The sequence below is a fragment of the Neophocaena asiaeorientalis genome, unplaced genomic scaffold (genome assembly GCF_003031525.2).
Source record: "Neophocaena asiaeorientalis asiaeorientalis breed wild unplaced genomic scaffold, Neophocaena_asiaeorientalis_V1.1 scaffold119, whole genome shotgun sequence".
Taxonomy (NCBI): domain Eukaryota; kingdom Metazoa; phylum Chordata; class Mammalia; order Artiodactyla; family Phocoenidae; genus Neophocaena; species Neophocaena asiaeorientalis.
Genome location: NW_020175821.1, coordinates 4562 through 24439, shown reverse-complemented (window position 1 = coordinate 24439; position 19878 = coordinate 4562). Strand labels below are relative to the sequence as shown.

At 36.5% G+C, this 19878-nt stretch overlaps 1 protein-coding gene across 1 annotated transcript in view; it reads left to right on the top strand.

The window, feature by feature from the left end:
- GOLM2 (golgi membrane protein 2) overlaps positions 1–17838 on the top strand; it is a gene marked incomplete at its 3' end in the record, with an annotated part of 73711 nt that extends 55873 nt beyond the window's left edge. Inside the window, exons 7-8 of the mRNA XM_024732595.1 lie at positions 16282–16380; positions 17668–17838. Of these exons, the coding sequence (XP_024588363.1) occupies positions 16282–16380; positions 17668–17838 (270 nt within the window). The remainder of the gene's footprint in view (positions 1–16281; positions 16381–17667) is intronic.
- Between the last annotated feature and the right edge of the window lie 2040 nt (positions 17839–19878).

Sequence of the window (19878 nt, the reverse complement as noted above, 5' to 3'; positions counted from 1 at the left end):
TCGGCAGGCAGACTCTCAACCACTGCGCCACCAGGGAAGTCCCAGTGCATGGACTTCTTATTGCGGTGGCTTCTCTTGTTGCAGAGCATGGGCTCTAGGCACGCAGGCTTTAGTAGTTGTGGCATGTGGGCTCAGTAGTTGTGGCTCGCGGGCTCTAGAGCACAGGCTCAGTAGTTGTGGTGCACGGGCTTAGTTGCTCCACGGCATGTGGGATCTTCCCGGACCAGGGCTCGAACCTGTGTCCCCTGCACTGGCAGGCGGATTCTTAACCACTGCACCACCAGGGAAGCCCATCATGTGACTATTGTTTTTCTGAGTAACACCTGAGAAAAGTCACAGATATCTGGATGATTGATATTTCCAGTTAACTAACTCAAGATATAAATGTTTTGGATATATTTTTATGAAAAATTTTGCTAAAATGTATAAAGTACTTGTTTTTGCCTTAAGAGTCAAGCATAAAGAAAAAAGCGTCAAACATATTTGAACTTTTTCTTGATGACTCAGAGTTATTTCTCATGACAGTTATGCTATGTTAGTTACTTATGTTTACTAAAAGTATGTGTGGCTTATTTCTTTCAGGCTAAATGTTCCTAGATTGCTGTGTTGTTGATGTGCTTTAATATGGCATAGTAATACCGTTATATAGGTTTTTAGGACTTGGCGTTTCTTTTCAGTTAATCACCCGACACTTTAAATAGCTTATTCACTTTTTTCCCTTTTTATGGCTACTTCTGTTCAGTGTATATCTTTTTCTCCATTAATGTGTCTACTTCTTGTCCATTTCCACTTGGTCTGTATCATTGCTGCTATCCTAATCACATTCAGTTTTTCTATTTTTCTTAGCTATCATAGGTACCCCTCCCTGCTGACTGCAATATATTATGGTGGAAAATAGGAAGAAACAGCACGTCTTTGGTCCTTCTTAGCTGTTTTTGTTCCTTTTCCATCTCTGTGATCACTTCTGTGGTTATATAGCTCATTGTATGTGGCTGAAACTGCTGAGTGTCTGAGGTCCAAATGCATGAAGTATTAGTCCTTTCATTTGTTGGATCATATGGTAGCTCTGTTTTTAGTTTTTTGAGAAACCTCCATAGTGTTTTCCACAGTGGCTGCACCAATTTACATTCCCGCCAACAGTGTACAAGTGAATTAATTTTTTTTTATCTTTGATTTTCTGTAATTTGAAAATGATATACTGTGGAGCAGTTTTTTTGTTTAGTTTTTGTTTGTTTGTTTTGGCATTTATCCTGCTTGGTGTTCCCTGAGCTTCCTTGATCTGTAGTTTGGGGTTTGACATTTATTTGGGGAAATTCTCAGTCATTATGATTTCAAATATTTCTTCTGTTCTTTTCTCTCTTCTCCTTCTGGTATTCTCATTATGCGTATGTTACACCTTTTGTACTTGTCTTAGGTATTTGGTTCTGTTTTTTTCCAGTCTTTGTCCTCTTTGCTTTTCAGTTTTTGAGGATACTATTGATATATCCTTTAGCTCAGAGCTTCTTTCCTCAGCCTTCTCCAGTCTACTAATAAACCCATCAAAGGCACTGTTCATTTCTGTTACAGTGTTTTTGATCTCTAGTATTGCTTTTTGATTCTTTCTAGGATTTCTGTCTCTGTACTTATATTGCCTATCTATTCTTGCATGCTGTCTGCTTTATCCATTAGAGTTCTTAGCATATTAATTACAGTTTTAAATTCCTGGTCTGTTAATTGCAACATTTCTGCTGTGTGTGGTTCTGAAGCTTACTCTTTTCAAATTGCATTTTTCGCCTTTCAGTGTGCCTTGTAATTTTTCCTTGATACCTTAACATGATATACCAGGGAAAAGAAACTGTTGTAAATAGGTCTTTAGTAATGTGGTGGTGAGGTGTCGGGGAGGGAAAGCATTCTGTAGTCCTATGTTAGGTCCCAGGCTTTTAGCAAGCCTGTGTCTCTGGACTCTGAACTTCACAAGTGTTTCAGTTTTTTTCCTCCCCCCTTAGGTGAGACAGAGTGGCTAGAGTGGGCTGGAGTTGGGTATTTCCCTTCCCCAGGTCACTTAGACTCTGATAATGCCCTAGCAGTTTAGGCGCTGTTCAACTAGTTTCTGCGGAGGGCAGACAGAGAACTGAGTGCTTTGGTGTATTTCAAAAATGGTTCCTTTTGCCCTCCCCCTGCCCGAGGGGATGTTTCTCAGTATTTACTATGGGAACCTAGTTGAGCTCCTGGAGATAAATTTCACAGCTTTGAGGGAGCCCCCTCTGTGACTGGGTCCCCCTAGAGTTTTAACTATGAGTTGCCCATACTGAGCCTCTGGCAATTAATTAGTTACAGTTCAGGTTTTGGTACCGTCACTGCCTTCTATGGCAGTTTCTGTTCATTAGTCTCTCTTGTAAACCAAGACTCCCATATTTGCCTGTCCCTCTCATCATGGTGGTAGTAGTTTGCCCTGTGTCCTACTCTTTCTTATGGACCCAAGAAGAGTTGTTGATTTTTCAGACTGTTTAGCTTTTTTCTTGTTGTTAGGATAGAGTGGCAACTTCTGAGCTCCTTGTATGCAGAACCAGAAACCAGAAGTCTTCTGGATTAATTTTTGAACCTCTTTGAATTGTTGGTGTTTGCTTTGAGAATCATTGTTCATAACAGTTATCCTTAATTATTTAGAGAATTGTTTTCAGTATAAAAATTATTTTGATATAGTCACTGGTGAAAAGAAACTTTTTTTTTTTTTTTGCGCTATGCGGGCCTCTCACTGCTGTGGCCTCTCCCGTTGCGGAGCACAGGGTCCGGACGCGCAGGCTCAGCAGCCATGGGTCACGGGCCAGCCACTCCGCGGCATGCGGGATCCCCCCAGACCGGGGCACGAACCCGCGTCCCCCGCATCGGCAGGCGGACTCCCAACCACTGCGCCACCAGGGAAGCCCCTGAAAAGAAACTTTGAGCTGTAGAGTCTAGTTAGATGCAAACATAAAGGAGAGCCATGTTGTACCTTCGTACCTTGAGCTCTCAGTATGGTAAACATGGCAAGGTCCCAGTAAATGTGTATGGCTGAATTACCAGAATATCTTTAGCAGTGGAGCAATGGTCTCTAGAGTCAAACTGCTGGATTCAGACCCTTGGCTCTGTCTTTTAACAGGCATGTGATCATTTATTTGCCCTTATCCTTATCAGTGAAATAGGACAACAGTTTCAACCTCATAGGGTGGATGTGAGGTTTAAATGTAAAGCACTAAGAACAGTGTGCCTGACATATAGCCTGTGCTATATAAATCTTAGCTGCTGTTGTTATTACCATGATTATTTTATATTATTAGAAACATATTTTTATCTCCTTGTCACTCCTTTTACTGAGTATTGTCTTTTCTCCCTGAAGTAATCTATGTCATAATTCTTAATGCCAGTACAAGTTCTGGTGTGTATGTGGAGTCCCTAATGAGGCAATAATCCCACAGAGGAAGTAGAAGGAAGAACAGTTCATCCTTGTATTTTTTTTTCCATCCTTGTAATTTAAAAACAGACCCTTATGTGTTAATAGCAGTTTTGTTTACGATAGCCAAGACTGTACTAGAAACTATAGCAGAGCAGTGCTGAACTATCTTAAAATACAGCTCTGAAACAGTAAAGGGCTATATAGCATGCGCCTATGGTTAGCACGATGCTTCAGCTTCTCAGCTTCCAAAGCCATAGAGCTAAAAACCTTAATGGGTTTTGGTTTTGTTTTGTTTTTTGCGGTATTCGGGCCTCTCACTGCTGCGGCCTCTCCCGCTGTGGAGCACAGGCCCCAGACGAGTAGGCTTAGCGGCCATGGTTCACGGGCCCAGCCGCTCAGCGGTATGTGGGATCCTCCCGGACCTGGGCACGAACCCGTGTCCCCTGCATCGGCAGGCGGACTCTCAACCACTGCGCCACCAGGGAGACCCTGTTTTGTTTGTTTTTAATGTTGATTTGGAGCTTGTCACAAGATTTTACAGGAGTCTTGTAGTTTAACCCATTACCTTCTTGACCTGGATATTTTAGGCACCTGTGATGTTAGGCAGTTACATATTTATATCACTAGTTTTTAAACTTTTTTAGATTCAGAAACATTCCAAACATACAGAAAAAGATAGAAAATAACATAGTGAATACTCAAGTATCCACTGCCCTTTAAAAAAAATACACAAAGATAATGTAACATTTTGCCACATTAGTTTCAGATATTTCTGTTATTGATGTTATCGTTAAAGAAATAAAACATTACTGATAAACTGAAGCCTGCCTGTGTACCCTCCAGATCTCAATCCTGTCTCTTCTTCCCCAGAGGTAACTACTGTGCTGAGATTGGTGTGTATCAATTTCCATACATGTTTTTCGACTTTTACTGCACTTGTAAACATCTGTAAAACTATGAAGTATTGTTTTATTTGCTTTCTTAAACTTTAAATAAATGATGTCATTGTTTATATGATTCTGCAACTTTTTTTTCCCATTGGTATTATGCTTTTGAGACTTACCTGCGTTATACCTGTGGCTTTTTAACAGTTATAATTATTTCACTGTATAAATATACCACAATTTATCTATTCATATATAATAAACAATTAGGCCACTTCCAGGTGTTTATTTTGTTGTTGTTATTTCAAACAAATACTACAGTGGACATTCTCATGTATATCTTCTTCCGCACCTGAGAGTCTCTGGATACTTCTAGTATTTGATTAGTACATTGAGATTAAAAGGTGAGCTTGTTGCTGACTAGAGGACAGGCCTAGAGATCTAGCTGTCCCAAGTCCTACCCAGTCACTGAGGGTTGAGGAGATCAGTAGGTCAACACACTGGTAGTCTGTAAACAATTCCCAGCACAGTAGTTGCAAAGCTGTGCACAAGGATATGAACTTAAAAGTAGAATTCTTACATTATAGAGTATCTTCAGCTTTACTATACTTATATCAGTTTACACTTTTGCTAGTAATATATGACAGTTTTTGTTTATCCACATCCTCAACTAATATTTGGGTTTGCTATACTTTAAACTTTTTGCCAATCTGAAATGGTACCTTAAATTTGCCTTAGTATGAGTGACGTTAAACATCTCTTCGTATGTTTATTGGCCATTTTTGTTGCCTTCTTCTGTGATTTGCATGGTAATCATTTTTGCCCATTTTTCTATTGGATTGTTAGTATTTTCCTTATTGATTTTTAAGAGTTCCTTAATAGTATGTAATGCAAATACCTTTTCCATATCATGCATATCAACAGAGAGGAAAATCTTATTTCTTACTTGGAAACTTCTTTCTAGTTTTAAGATCTAGTTAATCTCAGTAAAAATTGCCTCTAATGGTCTACTTTGGGGAAAACCTCATAAAGTTATAAAGATTTTTATGTACCTAAGCAGTCAGAAGTTCTTTTATAATTAATAATTTATAAAGAAAAACTTTTTGGTTTTCTAAAAGTTTGCTTTTCTTTCTAGGTAGAGCTACTCTATTTATAAGATAATTAACTTTCTAGAACAGAAGATTTCTACCGTGGCCATATATTGGAATCACTGGGGAGTTAAAAAAGAAAAAAAAAAAACCGATGCCTGAGTCCCACTCCAGAGATTTTTATATATTTGATCTGAGTTGCGGCTAGGGCTCTGAATGTTTAAATGCTTCTTAAGTGATTGTATTATGTAGCCAACCTAGAACACCACTGCTCTCAGAGGATTCTCTAGGTCTGTACTGCCTAATATCAGTACATTAGCCGCTGGTCACATGTAGCTATTTAAATTCATTAAACTTAAATAAAACTAAAATTTCAGTTCCTTGATCAAACTTAGCCACACTTCAAGGGCTTAATAGTCACCGTGGCTACTGGCTATTGTATTGGACAGCACAGATATAGAACGTCTCCATCATTGCAAAAAGTCCTATTGGATAGTGCTGCTCTAATTGAAACTGGTAATAGGGTTTGTTTCTGGGGAAGAAGACTGAGGACAGAGATGAAAAGGGGACTTTTCATTATATAACCTTTTGAATGTTGGTTTCAAACTTTTATGAGGTAATTTTATTAAATACCTATTCAAAAATAAATATTTTTTTAAAAATTAAAGAGAGATAATTATAGCAATATTTGAGAGAAGAAAAAAGAAAATTATGTTTTAAAGAAGCAGTGTAGTTAATCTTTTTTGGGGGGGCAAAGGTTCTTTCTCTAAAGTTTAGAGCTTTTAGAGGAAAAATTATATAAATTTATAAAAACACATTAAAATACTTTAACAAATTAAATCATTGTAAATAGACTTTTAGGCATCTTGTAAAACAGAAATTGGCAAACTACAGATTGGTTGCCTGTTTTAATAAATAGTTTTACTGAATATTACCATGCTCATTTGTTGTGTATTGTCAGTGACTGCTTTTGTGCTAGAACAGCAGAATTGAGTATGGACTACAAGCTTAAAATATTCACTATCTAGCGCTTTAAGAAAAAGTTTTCAAAGATCCCTGTTATAGAAGAAACAAATCAGGTAAAATTGGGCATTTTTTATTGTTGTTGTAGGGGAGAAATACTAGCACATTATCAAATTGTACATATTCCTGGAAACTGCTAGTAAAGGTACATAATTACATAAACTTCTAATGATACATTTGGTTTATAATTGAAAGACATTTCTTTCAGTGTCATATTTTATGGGGCCACAATTTATATTGGCCACAATTAAGAAAAAAGGAATCAAAATAGCCTTGAACCAGCAAGTATCATCCAGGGAGAATAGGATAGAATAGGACTCAGTGAGTTTGAGGGTTTAATTGGTACCTGTTTCTCTCACTTTTTAAAAACTATACTTCTAAAGTATTGTGTTTTAGTGGTTATTCTAGGGATTACTATATGCATCCTATACGTATCATGGTATAATTAGAAATAGTATTGTACTACTTCAGGTAAAATGTTAGAACCTTACAGAGATATAATTCCATTTACTTTGCCTCATTCTTTGTGCGGTTGTTATCATATATGGTATTTCTATATGTTAAAAATCCCAGTGTTTCCATTATTACTTTGGTTTAAAAAGCCTTTTAAGGGCTTCCCTGGTGGTGCAGTGATTAAGAATCTGCCTGCCAATGCAGGGAACATGGGTTCGAGCCCTGGTCCAGGAAGATCCCACATGCCGCAGAGCAGCTAAGCCCGTGCACCACAACTACTGAGCCTGTGCTGTAGAGCCTGCGAGCCACAACTACTGAGCCCGCAAGCCACAACTACTGAAGCCCGCGTGCCTAGAGCCCGTGCTCTGCCACAGGAGAAGCCACCGCAATGAGAAACCCGTGCACCGCAACGGAGAGTAGCCCCCACTCGCTGCAACTAGAGAAAAGCCCACGTGCAGCAACAAAAACCTAAGGCAGCCAAAATTATGAATAAATAATTTTTTTAAAAAAACCTTTTAAGAAAATGGGAGAAGAAAATATTATGGTCTCTTATATTTACCACATACTTACCACTTAAACAGTGCTCATTATTCCTTCCCATGGATTCTAATTTCTATCTTGATTATCATTTTCCCTTCAGCTTGAAGAACTTCCTTAAGCATTTCTTGAAATGCAGGTCTTCTAGCAACAAATTTTTCCAACTCTTGTTTATCTGAAAACATTTTTATTTCATACTTATTTTGAGGGATATTTTTACTGGATATAGAAATATGGTTGTTTTTTTTTCTTTCAGCCCTTTAAAGACACAGTTCCATTGCCTTCTAGCCAACAATGATTCTAAGTCAACCATTATTCTTTCTGTTGTGCTTTTGTATTAGTGTGTATTCGTTTTCTCTAACTGCTTTAAAATTTTTCTCTTTAGTTTTCATTTTTATCAGTTTGACTAAGGTGTGCCTTGGTCTCGTTTTTCTTTGTACTTATTCTGCTTGGAATTCCCTGAGGTTATTTAATCTGGGGGGTGATATTTTTCACCAAATTTGGTGAATTTTCAGCCTTTATTCAAATTTGAATATTATTTAGAAATTTTTCTGCCCTATTTTTTCCCTAAGACTCAAAGTACATGCATTGCAGACTGCTTGATATTGTCCCACATGTCACTGAAGTTTTTGTTCATTTTTTTACAATAATTTTTCTCTTTCAACTTTTTAATGTCTTTGATTTGTCTTCAAGTTCATTGACCCCTTTTTCTGCAGTGTTTAGACTGCTGTTCAGAACCCATCTAGTGTAGTTTTTCATTTCAGATGTATTTTCAGCTCTAAAATTTCCATTTGGTTCTTGTTTTAGTTTCCACTTCTCTGTTGGATATCCCTATCTTTCCCTTTAAATCTTTGTGTGTGTGTGTGTGTGTTTGTGTGTGTAAAACAGTTGTTTACCAGTCCTTGTTTGCTAGTTTATACAAATGGATCATTTTTGAGTCTGTTTCTGTTGATTGCTTTTTTTCTTGATTACGGGTGGTATTGCCTATTTCTTTATATGCTTAGTAACTTTATCGTGTACTGTATGAATGGATTTTGTTGTCTTCTTTTAAAGGGTGCTGAGTTTTTTTCTTGCAGACAGTTAAGTTACAGACAGTTAAATCTGTTAGGCTTGGTTTTATGCTTTGTTTGGGCAGGTCAGTGTTGATTTTGTTCTTAGTCTGAGGACATGGCCCTTAACTCTAAGGTGTGATCCCTTCTTTTAAAGTAGACTTTTAGCATTTCATTTGAATGCCCAAGATGCTCAGTGAAGATTCTGTACTGTGGGCCGGAGATCCAGTCGTCTCCAAGTGCTACATGACCTCTGTTTTTTTTGTTCAGCTCTCAGCCCTGCAGCAGGTACTGTGTGTTAGGCCCCATAGAATCTCACCGTATGTATACACAGCCCAGGTCTTGGCCAGAGACCCAAGGGGACTATCCATGCAGATTTCTGTCCCCCATTTCACACAGCTTCTTTTTCTATAGTATTCTGTCCTACAGGTTCCAGCCACCTCAGCAGCCCAATCTGCTTCCTCTGCTCACTGAGACTGTTCATCTCATGTATATCGCTTCTTTTAAGAATTGGTCTTGTACTCTGGTTGTCCAATGCTTTATCTATTTTGTCCATATTAAAAATTGTTTAGGATGTGAGAGAGGGTAAGTCCAGTACTGGTTATTACATCATGGCTAGCATTGGAAGTCCATGTTATTCTTTTTAAATTATATAAATGGATTTTTAAGTATGAAGGAATTTTGAGTTCACAGACCAGGTCTTAGAAGCCATATGAGAACATCATTTTAATAGTCTCTATAGACATGTACCTGTATTTCTTAGAGGGCTGAGATGGCTCCACTGGTCAACATTTGAGCAGTTACAAACATGTTACATCTGTTTATGTACGCAGAACAAAATAACATAAGAATGTTACATCATTGTTTTGTATTGAGCATTCATGCTTCTGAATGATTACTATTTTAATGGGTAATTACTGATCAGAGTTTCGTGAACTTCCAGAAACATTACTATAAGTAAACATTCATCAGGATTCCTAAGTGTGAGCAAACTGTGTAATCAGGAGGCTCAATAAATTGGTTAGGGCTGGTAGTTTTACATTTAAATGTTTTTGTTTCCTCAACCTGAATCTTGGATTCTTTTTTCATTTTAGTGATAAATGCTTAACTTTGACAACTCTAAATACTTAGTATATGTTGAACACCTACTATTTTCTAGGCATCTATCATAATCTATTAGCAAATATTCTCACTTATTTCCCACATTGATCATGCAAGGCAGATGGCATTATCCCTGTTTTTCAGATGAAGACTGAGGCTTTAAGAAGTTAGGCACTAAAGTCTTACAGTTAATAAATTACAGAGCCATGATTTGAGCCCTGGTCTAACTCTAAAGCCCATGCTTTTTATTCTATCTTTTATTCTCTTAGCTGTGCAACAGAACCACGTTTGGAGCTTTTAATAAATACAGATACGTAGGTACCATCCCGATATTCAGTATGTCCGGGGTGGTATCTGTAAAACTAAAGTGTTGCCAGATTTGAGCACCACTGGTTACTAGTGCCATATTCCTTCTCCATCGTCACAGGCACTGGGTTGTGAAGCCCTGTAAGGCAGAAAACTAGGAATGTGAACATTTTAAAGATTGTAGCTGTCACTGAAATAAGAAAATGAGAGTGAAAGGCAAATATACTTCTTTTTTGGTTCTCAGGGTAAAGACTGCAGCTGAGGGCTAATAGAGAAGTTGAGGAGGATTAGCCCTAAACTTCCTATTACCTTTTGTAAGCATATCAGCCAGGTTCTCCAGAAATGACTACTTTGAATTTTTAAGTCAAGTGAGAGGTATGTCTCATCTCTACTGTCATGAGTTTCAGTTCCTCATCTGTGAAAGGGGATATCTATCTCAGATAGATTTGAGAGTGACATGAGATTATTGCCTGGTTCATACTAAGTATTCAGAAAGCGGGAGCTACTATTATTATAATTAGTACTATTACTGCTTCCTTTGGAATTACCAGTTTAGTACCAGCCCTCAGCCCCCTAACTACCTATCCTAACATTTTTTATTGTTCGTTGTCTCTAATATGGCTCCTCCTCTCCTCTCTGACTTCATTTCTAGGCTTTCCCTCCACTGCTTTGTTTGCATTTCCTCAGATGTGCTGTGCATGTTCCTGTCTCAAGGCCTTTGTACTTACTGATCTCTGCCTGAATAGTCTTCCTTCATGTTTCATTCATACCTCTGCTCAAATATGTCTTCTTCAGAAATACCTCCCCTGACCAACCAACTAGAATAGAGTGTCCCACTACTCTCTATCACACGTCCCTGTTTTACTTTATGCATAACATTTTCACTCTGACATTTATATTATATTCTGTACATACTTTTTTTTAAAGTAGCATTTAATTAATTAATTTATTGAAGTGTGGTTGATTTACAATTTTATATTAGTTTCAAGTGTAAAATAGCATTTTAATACAATAGAAATAAATCAAGGGCTGATTGGATCTGGTGAATATTGTTAAAAATATATTGTCTTTAACATGAAAAGATGCTCAACATCACCAATCATTAGAGAAATGCAAATCAAAACCACTATGAGTTATCACCCCACACCATTCAGAACGGCCATCATCAAAAAGTCTACGAACAACAAACGCTGGAGAAGGTGTGGAGAAAAGGGAACCCTCCTATGCTGTTGGTGGGAATATAAATTGGTACAGCCACTATGGAGAACAGTATGGAGGTTTACCCAAAAACCAAAACTAGAGCTACCATACAATCCAGCAATCCCACTCCTGGGCCCACACCCAGAGGAAAACATGGTTTGAAAGGATACATGCACCCCAGTGTTCACTGCAGCGCTGTTCACAATAGCCAAGACATGGAAGCAACCCAAATATCCACTGACAGACGAATGGACAAAGAAGATGTGGTACATACCAGTGGAATATTATTCAGCCATTAAGAAAGAAATAATACCATTTGCAGTAACATGGATGGACCCAGAGACTATCATACTAAGTGAAGCAACTCAGGCACGGAGAGACAAATATCATATATCGCTTATATGTGGAATCTGCTACTGTTGGAGGGTCTCCTGCAGAGGTGGGGGGTCGCCGTGGCTCACCGTGAGGACAAGGAAACCGGCAGCAGAAGTTTGGGGAAGCAACCCCCAGCGTGAGCCCTCCCAGAGTCTGCCACCAGCCCTACCAAAGAGCCCAGGCAGGCTTCAGTGTTGGGTCACCCCATGTACATACTTTTAAATTTACTTGTTATATAACTTGGTCTGTTTTGTCCACCGTTGAATCTCCAGATTTTTAGAACAGTGCTTAGCATACAGTACGCACTTAATAAGTATTGCTGAAGGTTGCCCGCTGTGATAGCTAGTGGGAAGCAGCCGCATAGCACAGGGAGAGCAGCTTAGTGCTTTGTGACCGCCTGGAGGGGTGCGATAGGGAGGGTTGGAGGGAGGGAGACGCAAGAGGGAAGAGATATGGGAACATATGTATATGTATAACTGATTCAATTTGTTATAAAGCAGAAACTAACACACCATTGTAAAGCACTTATACTCTAATAAAGATGTAAAAATAAAGTATTGCTGAAAGATTGAATTTCCATATTTGATAGCTCTCCTTTATAAAAAAGACAAAACCCAGTATCATAGTGGTAGGATAAAAGCTATGTGCTCTAGTGTATCCGGTATTTTATCTTTATGTTAAATAGGTTTCACCATTTTATGTTTGGTAATTTTGCTTAATAATGGCTTTATCAATGATATATATTTTAACAGCCTAGTTATTCATGATATTATCTGATAGCAGCATGCTATTCTCTGTTGACTTGTATGTTTTCCCCTGGCTCTCAGTGGTCGTCAATGGAGAGGACCTGAGTAAAGTATATCACAGATTATAAGTTTAATATCATATATAATTGTTTGCATTCTTTTCAGTGTCTTAATTCTTTCCCAGACTTCAGTTGTCTTTGAGCTCACATTTATTGTTTCTCTTAATTTGTTTAATAAGTACACATAGTCATTGACCTAGTGTTTAGTACTTCCCTGAGAACTCACTCTATCATGTAGTTACAAAAATTCGCACCATAAAATTATTTATAATAATAAATTGAAGACCATATAAATGTTATAGGTAAGCTTATTAGTTCATTAAATGTGTTTTATCCATAGATGTGATATGTAGTCATTAAAAAAGATAGTGTTGAGCTGTTTTTATTAACATATACATATATCTATGATTTTTTTTTTGTTTTTTGGCCCAGCCATGTGGCTTGTGGGATCTTAGTTCCCCAACCAGGGATTGAACCTGGGCCCCCGGCAATGAAAGTGCAGAGTCCTAACCACTGGGCTGCCAGGGAATTCCCAATATACCTATGATTTTTTTAATGAAAAAAAGCAGGTTACAAGGAAGCACGTACAATATAATTTCATTTTTGTGGAGGAAAAATTAGATACTTGAATGTGTATAGAAAAAAAGTCTGAAGAATCCTATCCAAAATCGGAGAGCAAGATTAGCAGTCTTATTTTGTGTCCAAGTCCACTAGTAATTTTCCGGATCTTCATTTGTTTTGGTACCACTAACTGTAACTGTTAATTCTGGCTCCTGGGAAAGCCTCTGTCTTGTCCTGGATATAAATAAATCACCTCTCCCCTTAGTTCAACAAAAGAAAAAGGCTGGAGTTTTTTTTAAAGGAACTTTTCTAAGAAAATAAACAAAAAAGTCACAGTGAAAGCATAGAAACCAAAGTGTTTACAGAACACACATTACTTTTTCCTAAGTAGTAAAAGTCTGTCCACCAACTAGCTTAGCTGATGCAGTTTATGGCACTCTAAAGTCCTTGTGGCAATTCTTTACCCAGATCTTTCTAGCCAAACCTAGTAAGTTGGAAGTTTTGATTCAGTACTACCATTTAGGAATGCTGTAGAAGAAAATGGGATGACATAGAAAAATGTATATAAAATATTAAATAAAAAATCAGATTATAAGATAGTATATATGATGGTATCCTAATTTTGTTTATGGTATATGGTGTAATGTACAGAAAAAAACAAACAAAACAGATAATCTTGAAATGGTAGCAGTGGTTATCTTTAAGTGGTGGAATTACAGCTCATTTTAAATTTCTTCCCATTTATATTTTTATAAATTTTTACAGAAATGTAGTAATTCACGTCAAACTTATAAGGCTCCATATTACCACAGTCATGTCCTCAGGTTCCTCCTTGGTGGATTCAACCAGCCTCAGATTGTATACTGTATTTGCACTCCGTGATTGTTTGAATCCTCAGATGCAGAACCATGAATAAGGAAGACTGACTAAGGGACTTGAGCATGAGGGTGGGGTCAGGTGTCCTGGAACCAGTCCCCCATGGATGTCAAGGCTTGACTGTATAGTTTCTGCTACAGACACGCCGTGTTTTATTGTGCTTAGCTTTACAGTACTTCACAGATCGTGTTTTTTTACAAATTGAAGGTTTGTGGCAATCCTTTGTCAAGCAAATCTATCAGTGCCATTTTCCCAACAACATTTGCTCTTTTCATTGCCTCTGTGTCACATTTCGGTAATTCTTGCAATATTTCAAACCTTCCACCAACAAAAAGATTACGACTTGCTAAAGGCTCAGGTAATGTTTAGTATTTTTTAACAATGAAGTATTTTTAAATTAAGTTGTGTACACATTGATTTTTAGACATAATTCTACTGTACACTTAATAGACTACTGTATAGTGTAAACATAACTTTTATATGCACTGGGAAACCAAAAACATGCATGCAACTCGCTTTATCGTGATATTCACTTTATTGCAGTGGTCTAGAACTGAACCTGCAATACAAAGGTATGCCTGTATATCAGTTCTAAACTCCTCTGGATGTTTTATAAAGACTCTTTTTTTTTTTGGCTGCACCACATGGCATGTGGGATCTTAGTTGCCCAACCAGGGATCGAACCCATATATAAAGGCTCTTTTTAATCCAGCTTTTTCTACCTATATAAATCTTCATAGTTTTGCCTCTGAATAGTCATCTTGTTCTTGGGCAGGAGGCATTATTAAATAAAGCTAAGAACATGTATGATCACTTCCTGTTTAGTATTGAAAGTACCCTCTCTTGTCTTTTGGTTTATATAGTACTGGAGCCAGCTAGGGTCCAACAGTGATCCACAAGTTTGTACATTGTGACTGACTTCTCTTTCCAGTATATCTACCAGATGCTTAGTTGTCCTCAGAGTCTGTTAGCAAATCAAAATGGTGTTAAACCTGGGAAAGTACTGCTCTTTAAAGATGTTAGCTGATTGTTGTTATTTAGCTGTCTTACGTGCAGTGGTGAGTGTTGGGCATTGCAGCTGGCAATACGAACAAGGAAATGGGGGAACACAGTAAGATATAGAAAACCTCAACTTTCTGTAAATTTGAATGGGTTGCTTTCTTAGAGTGAATTTTAAACTTCTTGGGTCCTTAAGTTTAGAAATCTATATAATAATAAATGAAATACAGTCAGCGAAATAAACTTAGGATTATAAAAATAACCCAAGTATACTAGTTAGGACTGACGAGGCTGTTATGTACTAACAAATAATCCCCAAATTGCAATTGCTTAAAGCAATAAAGTTTCATTTATTGTTCACATTACAGACTGATGCAGGTTGCATGATTCTCTTTGCAGCTCTCTCTAAGCAGTGTCCTCTTCCATTATTTGATGCCACTATCCTCATATGTAGCCTCCTAATTTGTGACAGAAGGGAAGAGAGATTGTAGGTGATTTGCACAGAAGATTTTATTGGCATAGTTGGAAGTGGCTCATTCTGTTTCACTTACATTCTGTTTCACTTACATTCTTACAGTTAGAACCCAGTTTCGTGGCACATAAAAGTAAGGAAGGCTTATCTTCCTCTGTGCCTAGGAAAAATATAATGAAATGGGGTCACAAAGCATCGTGTCTGCCACACCAAAGTTTTAGAAGAATAAAATGTGCCACTAACCATATCTTATAGATGGGCTCTCTATTTTTTTTTCTCTTTATCTGTTTGCCTTCTCTCTAGTTTCCTTCTTGCTCTCTGCCTTTCTGTCACATTAAGCTGCCCAAGGTTGCAGTGGAGTGAGTGAAAAATGATCTCTTTCCCTATTGCCTTTATTTCTTAAGGGAGAAGAAAGTCCCAGCTCTAAATAAGTACATCTTGGCTAGTAAAGCTTTTTGTACAAAACTTAAAAATTCCCTTTTCAGGAACACTCTTGCACTGCTGGTGGGAATGTAAATTTGGGAGGGAGACACAAGAGGGAAGAGATATGGGAACATATGTATATGTATAACTAATTCACTTTGTTATAAAGCAGAAACTAACACACCATTGTAAAGCAATTATACTCCAATAAAGATGTTAAAAAAAAATTCCCTTTTCAAAACTAAAATCTGAACTTGTTGAATCAGTCATATTTAGTTTTTATTTAAAATCTGAGCAGCTTAGAGTAGCATATTCTCATAGCTTTGCCTAATCTATAAATGTCAATTTTTATTTATGCTATCCATATAAAAAGGTCTCACTGTATCTGAAGAGATTCATTTATTTATTCATTCATCAAATTTTAATTGAGCTCCTGTTATATGCCAGGCACTATTCTAGGTATTGGGGATATAGTGATGAACAAGACAGAATTCCTATCTTGTATTCTGGTCAGATTTATTGATCATCAAAATCTGTGATGGATGGTGCAATATATCAATTAGTAACCATAAATTAGTTAGTTAATATACCAATTATAAGGATTACAAAATTAGAGTAAGCATCATAGGATTAGTGCAATGTAAACAGATTCATGGTGATTGGTATTTAGAAACCAAAATATCATGGGGAATAATATGGATCTGTTTTTAATTTTAGCTTTAAAGAAACCCCCTGTTTCCTTTTCTCAATATGAAAGTCATCAAGTAATCTCCCATCTTCCAACTGGACAACCTCTCTCCCCAAATATGGTTCCAGGTATGAAGTCTTATTCTTAAAATTCCATTTGAAAATCAATTTTCTGGTCATGTATTGTTACATAGTGAATAAAACGTGTCATTTAGCAGCACAGTGAAGTATCATTCATTATTCTAGTTAACTTTGTATATTGTCAAACGACTGATAAAAGCTCAGGGAGATTCATTGCAGCTCTATTTACAATAGCCCAGAGATGGAAACAACCTAAGTGCCCATCATCGGATGAATGGATAAAGAAGATGTGGCACATATATACAATGGAATATTACTCAGCCATAAAAAGAAACAAAATTGAGCTATTTGTAATGAGGTGGATAGACCTAGAGTCTGTCATACAGAGTGAAGTAAGTCAGAAAGAGAAAGACAAATACCGTATGCTAACAGATAATGGAATTTAGAGGAAAAAAGATGTCATGAATAACCTAGGGGTAAGACGGGAAAAAAGACACAGACATACTAGAGAACGGACTTGACGATATGGGGAGGTAAAAAAAAAAAAGCTCAGGGAGAGATCATTACAAAATGAACTTTGTCTACTGGACTATTAAGAGTGGGAGAATTATTTGTTCTGCCACTCTGTACTACGTTCCCTTTCATCACTACCAGTATATATGTCTTTACCTTCTCCAAAATGTGTTCAAGTTTATCTCACAGAGGCCTTCTATAAAATGAGATCCGCCTGTATTAAACTCCCTACTCTGTACTTATCTGTGTGTTTTCTACTGAATACCTACTCAGTTTTACAGAAATGTTCCCCTAAAATGAGAATTGGTATGATTAAAATTAATTGTAATAAAGATCTAAATCGAGGCTTTGATGAGTTAAAAAGGGAGGTGGGGGAAAGAAAAGTTATATCCAGGAGATACTAATAAGAAAGAATCAAGAGTTAGCAGTTATGTCGCTGTGTAGATGAAAATAACTTTAAGATTAGAAATTCTAAAAGCCTTATTGGATTTTGGAGATTTCTGACAGCAATATAGAATTTGGAGGGAAGAAAAGTTACAGGTATCACTGCCATTTTAATCTTTGGGTTTCTACTATTGATGTATATTCCATTGATGAATAGGTTTATAATCAATACTAAAGATACCCACCTGGGAATGATTAGTAACCTTCACACAACTAAAATCACAATGGTTATAAGATTTGATTAAAGAAATGAAATAAAGCTTTAAAAAAAAGCTACCTGACTACCCAGTATCAGATAAGTGTCTTACCTTTTCTCAGATACATCTTATGAAATTCTTCTGCAAAATATGACCTTAATTTGATGTTTTTATGCCATAGATTCTCATGTAAACCACAATGGAAACCCCAGAACTTCAAAACAGAAGCCTTCCAATCCTCTTCAACATTTAATTCCAGGCCCTAACTTGGAGAGTGAACCCAGAATTCAAGCAGGTATTCTAAAGCAGGCTACTAAGGATCGAGCCGGTGATCTCCATAAATTGAAGCAAAGTAAGAATCAGTTGATGAATATTATGCTGAAAAGATTTCTTTAAATATAATATATTTATTTACAAGTCTGAATTAAGGTCTTTATTATTATAATCTCTAACTAATGGATGTATAGTGAAGTTATATACATACAAAGAGAAAGTATGACGGTTATAAAATTTAAAAGAAAAATAGGTTTTAAACGGATAGAGATATTTTAAAGAACACTTTCAAAAACTTCTCTTGTTCTCCAGTGTTAAAAAATAAATTTCAGGTGAGTTGATTTTTAAAAATGCTATTAGATCTTATGAATGTAAAATTTTTCTGAGAAGTGAGAGAAGATATATTTTGTTAGGCTAATATATGAAAACTCTGATTAGAAAGGAGGGAAGATAAAGAGTTTTGAAAAATGAGTTCTGGAAGAAATAAAGACTGCCATGGTAGAAAGTTCAATGCTGTTTCCTTTTCCATTCCCTGCAATGGCAGTTTGCTTCATTTAGGTGCTAGAAGTGAAAGAAATTGAACAAACTCATAATACTGTGTAATAATGTTTGACTGCTTAATTGTTTCAGAGGTATTGATTATGATAAATGGACAATACCTGTTAATCTGCATAATTTTCTAATTGGTAGATTTTCAAGATGTATAAGAAAAAATTCCAGTAGTAGACACAATTGGGGACAGGACAGTGGCTCTTAGACCGGCTCTCTTAAACTGTACTTTTCACTGCTTCTGCTTTTTAAGGCTTCTTCCCTTCAACTTCTGAATAGACAGAATGTCTGAAAGCTCCAGTTTGCTTTTGTTTACTTTTAATGATGGCTTCTATGGCAACAACTCTTCAGAGCAGTGTTTAGGCATTTACTTGTACACAGGTTGTTTGTACTGTGATAACTGCACAGTGTTACATTTTTAAATTGGTCTTATGACAGTTATTCATATTTCTGCATCTATATGAATATATAGTTTGTGTACATTTAATTGACTTTCCTTCCTTGACATTTTAAAGCGTATCCATGTATCTTGACTAAAGTATTATATAAAAAATATTTTTTTTTACAAGAATATGGTTAACATTTTAAATACAGTGAAAAAATATTTCCTCCAAATCTTGTTGGGGAATTGGCTTCAAAAATTTTTTCTCAACAAAAAGAGCTTTATAGTAAGGTCAGAATCTTACTAAGATAAAATATCTTAATTTGATCACTTAAGATTTTCTTCTACTTATAGTTTATTCTATAAAAATTGTTATTGTTGTCTTACCTCTCTTTTTTTTAACCAGTCTTTGGGTAAAGAATGTGATTGGAAAATGATCACCAGGAAATTACTACATTCCACAATTTTTTTTTTTTTTTTTTTTTTGTCTGTGCCGTGTGGCATGTGGGTTCCTAGTTCCCCAACCAGGGATCAAACCCATGCTCCCTGCAGTGGAAACATGGAGTCCTAACCACTGGACCACCAGGGAATTCCCAACAATTCATTTCTAAAAGAGCCTATTGAGTTCTAAAATCTTACTCCGAATTCTTTTCAATGTATATATAGAGTTGAAATCAATGTGAGCACTATTTTGTGATTTACTTTGGCATTATTTCTTACCTGTGTTTTAACCTATCAAATAATTATGATTTAAAAATATACATATATACATATACACACACATAGACATATGCATATGTTCCATTGTGTTTAAGCAATAATAATAGTTCATTTAGCTCTACTCTTTGATTATTTAAATTATTTTGTATTTTCTTATGTTAGATGTCGTGATTATGAATATCTTTTTTTCAAATTATTTCCTGCTTCTCCTACTTTGGGTATTCCTTTAAAAGTGTAGTCCCCTAACTGAATTTATTAGGTCAAAGTACTTGACTAACTTTATAGCTCCTGTTACATAATGTCAGATTGTTCTCTAGAACAGTTTTACAATGTCACTAGAGATGTTTATATTTATTTCTTTCCCTAAGGCCTGGCCACATTTGCTTTTTAACTCTTTTGTAAGGCATTTAGAATATAATGATTCCTTAAGGGTGTTTTAATAGGCATTTACTTTCTGGTGGCCTGTCC